The 13,769-nt window shown below is 44.8% G+C and overlaps 1 protein-coding gene across 1 annotated transcript; it reads right to left on the bottom strand.

The window, feature by feature from the left end:
• Nucleotides 1–3,991: 3,991 nt before the first annotated feature.
• Nucleotides 3,992–12,695, bottom strand: LOC102097038 (opsin-5). The gene is made up of 4 exons (XM_021294399.2): nt 12,407–12,695; nt 8,430–8,723; nt 7,507–7,838; nt 3,992–6,273 (listed from the first exon to the last, which is right to left on the bottom strand). The coding sequence occupies exons 1-4, from the start codon at nt 12,477–12,479 to the stop codon at nt 5,926–5,928; spliced, it is 1,047 nt and encodes a 348-aa protein (XP_021150074.2). The 5' UTR covers nt 12,480–12,695; the 3' UTR covers nt 3,992–5,925.
• Between the last annotated feature and the right edge of the window lie 1,074 nt (nt 12,696–13,769).

Below are 13,769 nucleotides of genomic sequence, written 5' to 3' on the forward strand. Positions count from 1 at the left end.
TCAAAATGAGATTTTTCTGCAGTTGTCTGGAAATTATAGATCCAATTAGCAGCATTGTATCTTCACTTCAAAGCTTGCAATTTATAAGCTCTTTAATTAAAATAAGCTTGTTTACTGGGGCACGTGCCCATAGTCTCACACTGCTCAGAAACGAGGAGGTTAATTGACTTACTGTTTTCTTCTCTCTGTCTTTCTAATTAAGGTTTAAAGTATTGATCCCAAAGCAGACCATTGCCTTTAAAACTCCCCGGGGGGTTTTATCCTCAACTATTTATAAGTATCTGATTCCCTCCAAGAGGATCGGTATGGTTCAAACCAGGATATACAGAACGTGACAACAATAAAAATACCCACTTATGCCTTTTCACAAGCCACTTTGCCTGCCAGCTGGAAAAATACAGTGTCAGTGACCTCTAGACTTACAAATGGCATTGGTTTCATTCATTTCTTCCTGTTTTGGTTTCTCTGCTCTTTGGAAATCTATGTCATCTACCTGTTTGCTTTACAGTTTTGGGTATTTTTCACTCTCATGATCTTTAAAATCTGCATCTTGTTCCTTTTGAATTCAATAATTAAAAAAAACCCCACCAAATTCAGCTGGAATTGCTCCAGACCTTTATTGCTTGAAGGAGGAGCCTCTTAAAGCTCTAGACTAGGACTAACGTGCATTGATTCTCTCCTGTCATATCAAGATTTGAAAATAAAATGGTGGGTATAGGGAGATATTGGTTTTCTCCCCCAGCACACAGTGTTTGTGTGAGGCCCTTTAAGGAAAGAAAATATCCAAGTGAACAGACTTCCCTTCAAGCGAGCCGTCAGTTCGCTGCCAAAGTAGAGACTCCTTACGGGACGACGAGCTAAGCTGGAACATGCATTTCCCATATGTTCTGTGCTGCTGGAGCAGCTCAGCGATGAGCGTCGTCCTTCCTGACAAGTTGATGTCGGGCTGTCAGCCCTCGTTGGTAACGCTGAACGGGCATGAACTAAAATCTCAGACGCTGCGCACGCTCTTCATCAGCCTGGCTGCTTTAAAACTGCTGCACCGGGCAGGCTGGGGAGAATTTGGGTTAGTGCAAAATCAAGTAGGTATTCTGCAAATATACTGAAATGTTTTGTTTCAATATGAGTGGTTTTGGCATATTCCAGGACAAAATAGTAACTATAAACCATGGGACTAGACACTCGGATATTTTTAATAGGACTGAGCAGGTTACTGCGTGGCTAATTTCCTTTAGGAAGTTCTAACATAGGTATTTTTTCATCTGTAAGGCAGGTTCTGTTTTGCAAAGATGCAAGGAATACAGAGTGCTGCGCCAGGGGATGTTCAGATGGGACCAAGAGGGTGCTGGAACAGGCTTCCTAGAGATGTGGTCAACACCACAAGCCTGTCAGGGCTTGTGAGACGGCATTTGGACTTGGGGATGTGGTTTAGAGGAGGACATGGCAGTGTGAGGTTAATGGCTGGACAACAGAACCCAAGGGAATGGCAGGAAGATGTGCCAGGGGAGGTTCAGGTTGGACATCAGGAAAAGATTTTTCACCCAGAGGGTGCTGGACACTGAACAGGCTCCCCAGGGAGGTGTCACGGCCCCACGCCTGACAGTGTTCAAGAGGAGACTGGACAACGTCCTCAGACACATGGTGTGAACTGTGGGGTTGTCCTGTGCAGGGACAGGAGTTGGACTCGATGATCCTTGTGGGTCCTTCCAACCCAGGACAATCTATGATTCTATGACTTGATGATTTTGAAGGTCTTTTCTAACCAAAATGGTTCTATGATTCTCTGCTTTGGTCAGTCCTGAAGTGGTCAGGCAGTTGAACTGAGATGATGGTTGTAGGTCCTTCCTGACTGAACTAGCCTAGTCTGTTCTAAGACAGGACAAAGGGCTGGAGATTCTGAGATCCTAATTTATGCATAGGAATTGACTTTGCAATGCATTGTCCTTCCTGATAGTCACTAAGACAAAACAAGAACCTGACTGTAGCACCAAGCCCCAGGACAGTGCCTGTATCATGAAACAAACTTTCCGCTCAATTCTCAATTGGAAAGTAACCTTCCCAGTGCGGCAGATGGATCCTACAGAGGACAAATTTCAATGAGGGAATGGAATCCATTTTTCATTCTTAGTGTTTCACAGCCCTCAGGATTGGTGCTTCTGAACTTCTGTTAAGCCATTCATCAGTCGGTGCTTTACAATGGTCAGCAGCACGACTGTCTCTATTGTGTGGGTAACAGAAGATATAACACAGAATCACAGAATGGTTGGGGTTAGAATGGACCTCTGAAGATCATCTAGTCCAGCTCAATTAAGACGAAGTTTAAGTTTTTTCCCCACTAGTCACACACTATTACTGGAAAAGTCCAAGTGGAACCAGGTCTCCGCAATGTGAGCCTCGTGCTCTAACTGCTGGAATAACAACCTCCCTGAAGTAATTGATCTTTGTTCTGAAATTAGTCTTATTTAATTTTACAGACAGAAAATTGACCCTTAACAGAAGTGATCAAATTCTGTTATTCCATGGCCTAGATGGACAGACTGTCTACAAGGTTTTTCAACGTAAGGCACTAAATTCCAATTTATTTTAAGGCAAATCAGAGTGGTAGTTAGAACCATAGAATCATTTTGGTTGGAAGAGACCTTCAAGATCATCGAGTCCAACCATAACCTAAATCTAGCATTAAACCACGTCCCTAAGAACCTCGTCTAAACGCTTTTTAAACCCCTCCAGGGACGGTGACTCCACCACTTTCCTGGGCAGCCTGTTGTGTTATTTAACGTTATATGTCATCGCCTGAGTAGGGAGCTGCATTTATCCTCAATGGAAAGGAAGGAGCCAAAGGTGGTTCGCTCAGATGCAGATTTCCACACTATAAACTTCCACAGCCTGCTGAGATAACTGCCAGTATGTGAGTGGGTTAGTTAGATGTTCTTGGAGTTTTTACCTCAAATATTTGTGTTGGGATGAGTGCACTGGTGACTGTAAAAATTCGGATGCCCAAATTCACTCCTGAGATAAGTGCATTCTGCTTCAGTGCCTTAGAAGATCACTTAGTTGACAACACAGGCCAGGGCTGGGCAGGAAATACCATGAAATTACTTATAATTTGACCATAAATTAACTTCATGAAATGTAAGAAAAAACAACTAGCCCCCTGATGTTAATGCTGTATGTGCTTTCCTAGTTCTCTGGTCCAAGGGCAGCCCTGCCTTTTCAGTTTTCTGTATAAAACCATCCAAAATTCAGAGTCTCTGCTGGGGAAGTTTGGATTTGCTTCTCACTGAGTCTGTAAAATGAAAAAGGTTTGAGCCATATTTGTTACACAAACACCTGGACTTTGATTTTTGAAAATGAAAAACATAAACAGGTAATAAATCAGAATACTAAAGTATTATACTCTAACAATAAATATACAGGTCTTTTGGTTTTACAGAGATTTTGTCTGTATTGTAGAGTGGCATGTTTTTCATATTACATAAATTTTAAAAGCATTTACAAGTGGATGTGGACCTGTTCTACTCCTAAATTTTTCATGTTACCTTGCGTTATGAATGTGCATGTCATTGTTCCATTCACAAACCTGCAATTAGCAGATGGGAATTTATATTTTGCTATTTTAAACAGCAAACAACTGCCTAAGTGAAAGCAAACCCCTTGAGGTGGAAGAGGTTTAATTTTCCTCTCGGGTTATTTTTTAAAGCTGAAAAAATGCTGATAATTGACATTTACCATAACAAATCCCTTTGCAGCATGTTAACATTTTCTCCACGCTCCTCTGCCCCTTCTTTCCTTTACTCTATCATCCCTTTCACATTTCCCTCTGCCATCTCCTCTCCCTCCCTAGGAACACACTTTCCTAACACTCTCCTGCCTCTTCTCCTCTTCCCAAATACCTTCCTTCATCTTTCATAAGCTCCCCCTTCACTTACTGGTGACATTACTGTTCCTTAAAGTTTCCTAAAGCCTGACTTGGTAATAAATTTGTGCACCTTAGTGTAGGTCTTAGCTCTCATTTTGTTTGTTCTTTGCTAATCCAGACTCCACAGAGAAATAACTTCTCATAGATACAGATGTGCTCAAGCCTATCTTTTAATCCTGTTTTTTGCCTTAGCTGTAGTTCAGAAAATGAAACTAATTATTAAGATTTCAGAAGTAATTATTAGGGTTTGAGTGTGCTAGAAGTTTTCAAGAACTCAAAGTCCTTTCACTATCATTTCAGATTGTTGTTTAAAACCTGTGCCAAATCTGCCCATGAATTAACTCTTCTTGTCTTAACTGAAACTAATACAAAAATAGATGTGATCAGCTAAGTAAGCAGGGGAAGCAAGAACTGCTGCAGCTCAAGCCATATTTTGTACATTTCATACCCTAGAGAGACGTTTATGTCCCTTAAAATCACAGAGAGTCAGAGAGCAAGCGATTTAAAGTGTAGGAGCTTGTCTTTTCCACCTCATAATCTCTTTGGTTAAAAACCGGCCAGCAGGATGACATTACAGATGTACATATTCTTTAAAGCTGATCAACAAATTCCCTTCTCTGTCGTAATTGTGTTGGTGCTCCAGCCGGTGCGGAACTTGGTGTCTCAGGAGCTCAAAGCGATCAGCGCTGGGACAGCATCGGCAGGATCTGCCGGGCAGGTTGTCCTGAAGATGTCTTTTGGTGTGTTATACAGAATTCTCCTCCAGAAAACAAATGCTCTGACAGCTGTAATGGTAGCAGAGCTGTTATAGCACAGAATCACAGGATGGTTGGGGTTAGAAGGGACCTCTGGAGATCATCCAGTCCAACCCACCTGCTAAAGCAGGTTCACCAGAGCAGATCACACAGGAATGTGTCCAGGTGGGTTTGAATGTCTCCAGAGAAGGAGACTCCACAACCTCTCTGGGCAGCCTGTAACAGGGCTCTGGCACCTCAGAGTAAAGAAGTTTCTCCTCATGTTCAGATGGAACCTCCCGTGCTTCACTCTGTGCCCGTTGCCCCTCATCCTGTCATTGGGCACTTCTGAACAGGGTCTGGTCCATCCTCCTGACACCCACCTTGAGATGTTTATAAGTGTAAATAAGCTCTCTGATCTCAGCAAGCAACAGCCTAAGTGTACAGTTCTTTTCGCTAAGAGATTCCTTCACTTCTTGTGCTATTTGTGACATGCAGACGACATCCTTCACTGACTGCCACCTTCCCACTGAACCTCTTTAGACCAAGGCTGCTCAGCTCCTGTTTGAGCTCATGTCTTGAGGAGCTGAAATTACATTATATGAAGCAAGGAACTGTTGATCTCTATAATTTGCTACCAGCCACTTCATCATCTTCTCCTGGTAGTGATTATTTCTTGCTACCCATATCGTCTTCTGCCTGTGTTACTGGAAAGCTACACTCTCAGCTGTGTTTACTGGGTAACACTTCGCGTTCAACCTATGGTTTTATCTGATTGCTGTTTTAATGACAGAGCCACAAGTTTGCGGATAGATGGCATTAAAAAGTCATAATAATAATAATAATAATAATAATAATAATAATAATAATAATAATAATAATCCTCTTTTAATTATAGCTGTTTCCCTGAAAATAAGTTTAGTTTATATGTGTTCGATGTTTAGTACATAAACCTATTTCCTCTAAAGTGGTAATTGTAGATAATTTTTTTGGTGTAGCTTAAAGACAATGTTTGAGAGTTGCTTAAAAATATATACTTAAACCTCTGTACTTGTCATAATATATGGAGGAAATCTATTTCCTCTTAAGTGGAAATTCTTGAAAAAAATAGTGGTTTATTTTGTTATATAGCTTAAAGATAATATTCAAGAATTGCTTAAAAATATATAATTAAACCTCTCTATTTGGCAACCCCACTCGGTGAATTCCTACTCGTTTGGACCCATGAGTGAGCCCAAGTGTTGACCTGTGTTGTGAAACCATCGCTGCGTTTCAGCGAGTTGCAGCTCCCCGGTTCTCCACCTTCGCAGCTGAGGAGAGACGCACGTTGTCTCTCCCGCTCCACATCATCGACACCGGGTTTTCAGCCGAGTTGTCAGTGCTGAAGAAAGGAACCCGCCAGCCCCAGCAACACTGCAACTGCTTAATTTCACGACGGAAAGTTTTGCTGAAGATGTAATAAATGAAAGGGTTGTACGCCGTGGAAGATTTGGCAAACAGACAGGGCAGCAGCGTAACAATGGGCTGTAGGGAGTCGCTGGAGTTAAATATGGACCAAAAGCTGGCTGCTGCATACGGTGTCCACGAGCTCAGGAAGCCAACCGAGATGAGCACGGCCATCTGCAAGGGAAGCAGGGCTTCAGTTGCCAGCTTGCACTGATAGGGCCTGATGCTCAGGCATGTGGTGTGTGGATGAAACCACACCTGAACCAGCTGAAACACCCAAAAACTATATGCTTGCTGCGTGTGACATGAGCACAAGTGACACTGGACAGTGCATACACACAGAATCACACAGAATGTTACAGACTGGAAGGGACCTCAAAAGATCATTGAGTCCAATCCCCCTGCCAGAGCAGGAACATCTAGATGAGGTTGCACAGGAAGGTGTCCAGGTGGGTTTTGAATGTCTGCAGAGTAGGAGACTCCACAACCCCCCTGGGCAGCCTGGGCCAGGCTCTGTTACCCTCACTGAGAAGTTTCTTCTCATATTTAAGTGGAACCTCCTGTGTTCCAGTTTGCACCCATTGCCCCTTGTCCTACCATTAGTTGTCACCGAGAAGAGCCTGGCTCCATCTTCATGACACTCACCCTTTACATATTTATAAATATTAATGAGGCCACCCCTCAGTCTCCTCCAAGCTAAAGAGCCCCAGCTCCCTCAACCTTTTCTCATACGGGAGATGCTCCACTCCCTTCAGCATCTTTGTTACTCTGCACTGGACTCTCTCAAGCAGCTTCCTGTACTTCTTGAACTGAGGGGCTTTTTTTTTGGTGCTTTTATTCCCACTTAGCAGATCTACATTTTGATTATTTTTTTTTAATGAGGCAGTTGTTGTTTTCATTTCCTTCCCTGACTCTGTCATGGGAGACACAACCCAACCAGACAGTACAGCCTATCAACACACTGGCATCTAGAAAGCTGGGTAAATTCAGCTTTTCCACAAGAAATTCTATGTAACTCTCACTCTGAATGCCACCTCAGTCAATCAAAAATATCTAGGATGACAGAACAAGACCTTCACCCCAACTACAATGTGAGTGGATTTAACAGCTGTTCCAGCATGACTGGAAATCTGTATGTCTGTGAAAATTATCAGTTCAACTGCCCTAAAGAAGGTTTAACAAGCTGCATTGTACCTACAATACATTATCCTGATCATCCTCCTGGAATGACACAGATCCCAGGAGCCCCCTGCTCCTCTGAGGAGTGCAGAGCATGGGTGAGATCCCACATCTCTTTGGTCAACATTAGCCAAAAGCAATGAAGGGTCATCATGTGCCATGCATGAGCAGAGCCGGTTCTCTGCAAGCTCCTGATTACTTCAGGCTCTTCTCACCAAGATAACTCACCAGTGTCAGCTTCTTCTCCAGTTTAGCTGCGTGAGGGATCCTGTCGATATTCTGGATCTCCTGGTATGCTTTATGAACCTTCCAGGCAATTCCCAAGTAACAGGCAACAATGGTCAGTGCAGGCAGGACGGTGCACAGGAGGAACATGCTCAGGATGAAGGAAAAGCCATTGGAGGAGTTGTGGAACTTGCTCCAGGCTATTGTACAGGAGATGCCAAATGGCTCAGGGCCATAGTAGCCCCAGCCTACCAAGGGCAGAATGGCCCAGAGCAAGGAGTAGAGCCAGATGGAAGTAATCAAGAAGCGAACAGCGTTCTTGGTGATTTTGCTACCTGCAAGAAAGAGGAAGAGCAAGCATATATGGATGGCATCTCAGCCACATGTTTTTTGCCATAACTCATTCTCCAACAGAATATGCCTGGGATGCTGTTGCAGTTCCCTAACATTTGGTCTTCTCGAGAAACATAACAGAGATTGCCCATGGATTGGGTGAGACCTGAGTGCAGCCCTTGGTGCTGATCTACAGTTTAGTAAGTCAGGGAGCTTTACAAGATCAAATTGACCCATAATGTATAATGTTCCCAGCCCAGGAATGCCAGGAGAACACTCTTTCCCCTCAAATTTCAGTATGTCTTCTTGCACACAAACAGCAAGATGGGACAGTCTCGTCCAGCAAAACATTTGAGCTGTGCTCCTTCAGGTAGTTTCACTTGGTATTAGCAAGAAGTGAGAAGCCTCATTGTTTAAGAAGGAATTTAATCAGAACCTTCTAGGAGCATTAGAGGGTTGATATTGGACTAAAAGTTGAGGCTTATTCCTCCAGTTATTGAACTGATACTCCAGGTCATATTCAGCAAAGAACCTTTCTGAACTTAATAGCCCAAATGCACCATTCTGAAGTTACCAGAGACATAATTACTTACTGTTAGATTTGGATGAATTGGTGACAAGGAATCGAATCACAGCCATGGCACACAGGGTCATCATACTGCAGACACCAAAAAGGAATCCCATCAGGGCATAATAGATGCAGGATGCATCTCCTCCCAGCCAAGCGTGGTTCCATGCGGATGCAATGGCCAGCGGATACATGCTGATGGCCATTCCAATATCCGCTACTGCCAGGTTGACAGTAAGCAGCTCTGGTGACTTCAGGAGGGAAGAGCGTTTCACAGCTGTAGCAAGGACAACTGAATTTCCGAGGACTGTGAGGATGGCTGAAAGAGAAGAATCAACACAGACAATAATATCACATAGTTAACACAGCTGTGAAATGCTTATCTATACATAGGGTGTGGAAAATGCCAGTCACTAGCCTGGGTCTAAAGTCTACAAGACAGGACAGACTGGGAGACTAGCCTGAATTCAGCACCTGCCAGGTCATCACTATCACAGAATCATAGAATAGTGTAGGCTGGAAGGGACCTTCAAAGCTCATCCAGTGCCACCCCTGCCATGAGCAGGGACATCTTCACCCAGATCAGGTTGCTCAGATCCCCATCCAGCCTGGCCTGGGATGTCTCCAGGGATGGGGCATCCACCACCTCTCTGGGCTACCTGATCCAGGGTTTCACCACCATTACTGTAAACAATTTCTTCCTCATGTCTGGGCTAAATCTCCCTTCCTTTAGTTTAAAACCATCACCCCTTGTCCTATCGCAATAGGGCCTGCTCAAAAGTCTGTCCCCGTTTTTCTTATCAGCCCTTTTTAAGCACTAAGAGGCCACAATAAGGTCTCCCCAGCTATGTTGTGCTGATGCTCTGCAAACACACTAGTGTGTATCTGCTATGCCCTGCTGTGAAACCTTGTACTTTAGCTCATGGCAAGGAAACATGTTCTCTTACATAGCAGATAGCAAATGTCACCTAGATGGCATTTCTGAGAGCTGCTGCACAGCTCGGCATCTTCATCATGGCATCTGTGGTTTTGCTTCAGCTGGCTCTAGGGTTTCAATTCCTGCTTTCTTGCGAGGCAGGGAATTCCCTGTCAGGCTGTGTTCCCACTATGGACCTACTATAGCACAGAACACTTCAGATTTCTGTTCACAGCCTCCTGTAGGGCTGGCCAGCCCTACCAACTGGGGGAAATTTTGTCATATAAATAGTAGACCATATCTTATCCCTTGTCACATTATAGCTCTTTACTTCCATCTCACACCACCCTCTCCATGCACTATATCCCACCTATTTCCCTGAGGCTCCTATCATGTGAACACTCTGTACTCATTCACTCTACTCTTACAGTATCTTGCACATCATGCTATCAAGCAAAATGGAACTATCCAGCTCCATTTTTCCCTGGTAATATCCCCATATACATCTCTGCTCTACTGAAGAACTCCATCTATCCTACTCATTTGTCTCCTCCTTCCACCTGGTGCCCTCCACTTCCCAAAGCCTTCCTGCCTGGTCAGCAGGTGGAGAGAGGTGATTCTGCTCCTCTGCTCTGCTCTAGTGAGACCCCGCCTGCAGTTCTGTGTCCAGCTCTGGGGTCCTCAGTGCAGGACAGACCTTGAGCTGTTGGAGAGGGGCCAGAGGCGCCACAGAAATGATCTGAGGCTGGAACAGCTTTGCTGGTAGGACAGGCTGAGAGAGTTGGGGTGTTCAGCCTGGAGAAGAGAAAGCTCAGGGGAAACATTATTTCAGCCTTTCAGTACTTAAAAGGGGCCAATAAGAAAGATGGGGACAGACCTGTTAGCAGGGCCTGTTGCGATAAGACAAGGGGTGATGGTTTTAAACAAAAGGAGGGGAGATACAGGCCAGACATGAGGAAGAAATTGTTTACACTGATGGTGGTGAAACACTGGCCCAGGTTGCCCAGAGAAGTGGTGAATACCCCATCCCTGGAGACATCCCAGGCCAGGCTGGACGGGGCTCTGAGCAACCTGATCTGGGTGAAGGTCCCTTCCAACCCAAACTATTCTGTGATTCTCTTTGCAGTGGATCTTCCAGTGGAGCCCCAGCACAAGCCTCCTTGGCTCTGAGCTGCCTTGACAGTCAACATGTGGTGGCTGGTCAAGCAGCTGAGAATCAATGTGCTGCAGTTCTGACACCCACACTGTTCTGGTGGTCTCTGAGTCAGTGAGACCAGACCATAGAAATTGTTTAGCCAGATCAGAGATTGCTTTGCAAAAGGACCTGCCAGACATACGTTACTCAGATATGCCAAAGGGCTCCAAAGCGTTCATGACAACAGTGTCAAAAGTACATGTAGCAAACAACTCATTTTTTCTTCCAAGTAAACATAATGCTGAAGCTACCTTTTGATCAAGGGTTTTCCTAAGAATCTGTCCTCTGAAGTCAGAAGTAGGGAAACAGCAAAATTTTCTGTCATGTTCCCTTGGTGCTGTGAAAGCAGAAAGGCTGCATTTGCCCACTGATGCCCCATAATAAAGTGCCCACAGATTAATTAATAAAGGCACATGCAGCAAAACAGAATAAATACATTGCCATAAACCCAAGGATGGACAGAGATGCCAAGACAAAGCCTTGAACCGAAGAGATGTACAAATCTGAGACCCCGCATCCCTCATTCCTTCACTTTCTAACCACACACATTCACTTGGTACCTCTGGATATGCTTGAAGGGTCCCCTGAGCTCTCAAGAGCTGTATGTCTGCACACACAGAGATGCACATGGTTGCTTGACACAGGGCCTCTTGCTGACAGACAGCAACCTGTGGCTGGGTGGGAAGATCACTCTCCTGCCAAAAGACAGCGGCAGGCTGGGACATCCTCAGGCTTCAGGAGCAAAATCAACCCAGTTCACTTTCTTCTGTGAGAGCTCTAATCACTGTGCAAGAGGTAGGGAGTAGAACTCAGTCATCAGGGGTGGGCATCCCAGCCCAGCCTTTATTTTACTTCGACAGATGCTATTCCCCTCCATCCTGCTGCCTGTGAGGCTGCTGGATAGCACAGGAGAAAACTCTGGTCTGTATCTATGTGCTTCCTCTTGTGTGAGAAAACAGCTGGCATCCTGACTTGAATTAAAAGAAAAAATTTCATTGTTTTAGAGATTTTTCTCACCCTGAGTTGTACTCTCTGCTGTCAGCACAACTAAGGGGACAGTACAGTGTGTGGAGAAACATGGGTAAGATGTGAAATGTTCAAGTCCAGCATTGCTGCCCAAAGCTTCTCTATTAAAGCACATAGAAATATATGTTTGTCTTTCTTAAATGTGTCTCAACTGGGGTTTTTAAATGAGCTGAAGGGAGGAAGGTACCTCAACAAAATTCAGTTGGACTGCATGCCTAACCCAATTCAGCTCCTCTCCAAATCTGCAAGAAGAGTAAACAAATCACCTGGGTACATGCAGCAAACAGACAAGGGAGAAAATGCTTTTCTGAAGCCATGCAGGAGCAGACTGTACATACCCTCACTTGTATTTCATTGTAAACCTGCCTTCAGCAGGTCAAACAGGCCATTAAATAAACAACAGAACTGCAATTTGGAAATGCTTTGCTATTTAATACCAGTTTATCCTACTAAGACACAGCTGCTTTTCATGCATAGTGATACCTCCCTCCCCCCAAAGATTAGACCAAAGTTGCTCTCCCCTTATCAATCCCACGAAACTGGCTGCCCCATCTCTCAATTCACAGGGCTGAGATGTCAGGATAAAATATAAGACAACTTATTTTGAATACTTGTGACACCAGAGAGGCAAACTTGTGCTGGCCAAGTCTTCAGCAATGAAACAAAAGATTGCAAATTTGAACACAAAGATTAATCCTCACATCCAACCGACTCGAAGGCACTAAGCAGGGGAACCTGTGTGGAAATAGATGTTCTGTCATTTCCCTGCAGCTTCCTCTGGCTGACCGCAGCATGGATGGAGGAGCCCCAGTATGTCCTCTCCTAGGCTTCAAGCAAACAAGCAGGCTGTGGAGGCAGAACTCACCTATGATGAGAAGAAAGACCCCAGCTCCGTAATCCACAACCGGGTGGAGTTTGGAAATGTATTGCTCATCCATTGTTCCTTGTGGAAGTGGGCGAAGGTTTTAAATCAAAGGTGCAGTGATAGTAGGAGCAAAGGGGCTCTTCCTCATGGTTTGCCGGCTGCAGATGTGAGCCGGGCAGTTGGGTGCTGTGTCTAAAGACCCTTCTGCTTTCTCTCTCTCTCCCTCTGTGTGGCAGGGGAGAAGCCCGGAGGAAGAGCAAGGCTCCCTCCCTGGGGAGACAGAGTGAAAACCAGGCAGAGCCTCTGCCGGAGCAATCCCGCCTGCCTGGCAGAGCATCTCTCCACCCACCCCCTCCTCTCGCACTGCTCTGCTCCTTGGCTTGTCAAAGCAACTTCGCACTGCAAATCCCCTCAGACTGCCATTGCTGAGCAAAAAACAATTGTCGTTCAACCATCAGCAGCCTCGGGAAATAAATCCAAGCTGAGGGATCAGGCAGGGGAAGGAATGTTGGGAGTTTTCTTTTCCAGCTTTATGGCTGCGTATGGGAAATATGAGGTTGGGATGGGGGGATTTCTGTGTCAAAGTAGTAGAGGAAAGCTGTTTGCTGCAAGGGTTCAGAAGGGTCAAAGTCATATTGCCAAAGGCAGGAGTTCCAGAGCTGCTTCAGGGCAGAGCTGGAGGATGCTCAGTCTGGTACTCACAGCTGCAGAGCTCCATGGCAGAACCAAGCTCTGAGTTCACTCCACTGACACTCCACTGCTGGTGCTCAGCAAGCTATGGGAGCAACATCTCGCATTCAAGTTTACCTTCTCCTTGTAATATCCAAGCCTAAAATCATCATAATGTCCGCTCAGTCTTTATAAACAATGAGAAGTTTTGCTCCAGGCTCCAAATATGTGTTACAAGCTCATCTATCAATTTACATATGCAAGTTTTGATTTTGGTGCACACAGTTTATAGCCCTGTAGTTGCAATGCCATCAAGTTGACTTTTAGCCACAGCAGTACCCAGCCAGCACATTGAAGAGCTGATCTATTCTAAATTATTTAATTCCAGCACCTGCATATGCTAAACTGCATTAGCATTATTCTCTGCTTGGCCTATTTTACTCTGTTCAGACATAGGGAATTTTAAGATCCCTAAGGATCTTAAGGGTCCCCTAGGCACCTTGTGTGCCATTTAGATGGAATTTAGGCATGCAAGTATAGCAGTACCAGACTAAATTCTGAAATCCTTAGGAATATGAGAGACTTTAAAAGCTTTGAGTTTCACCAGAAAGCTAAACTGGCCATGCACAGATTTGCTGCCACCTCAGCCTTGCTGAATGTCTCTGGGCTTGTTCTCTGCTGAAGCTGCCTGGGA

This window comes from Columba livia, chromosome 3 (assembly GCF_036013475.1).
Source record: "Columba livia isolate bColLiv1 breed racing homer chromosome 3, bColLiv1.pat.W.v2, whole genome shotgun sequence".
NCBI lineage: Eukaryota > Metazoa > Chordata > Aves > Columbiformes > Columbidae > Columba > Columba livia.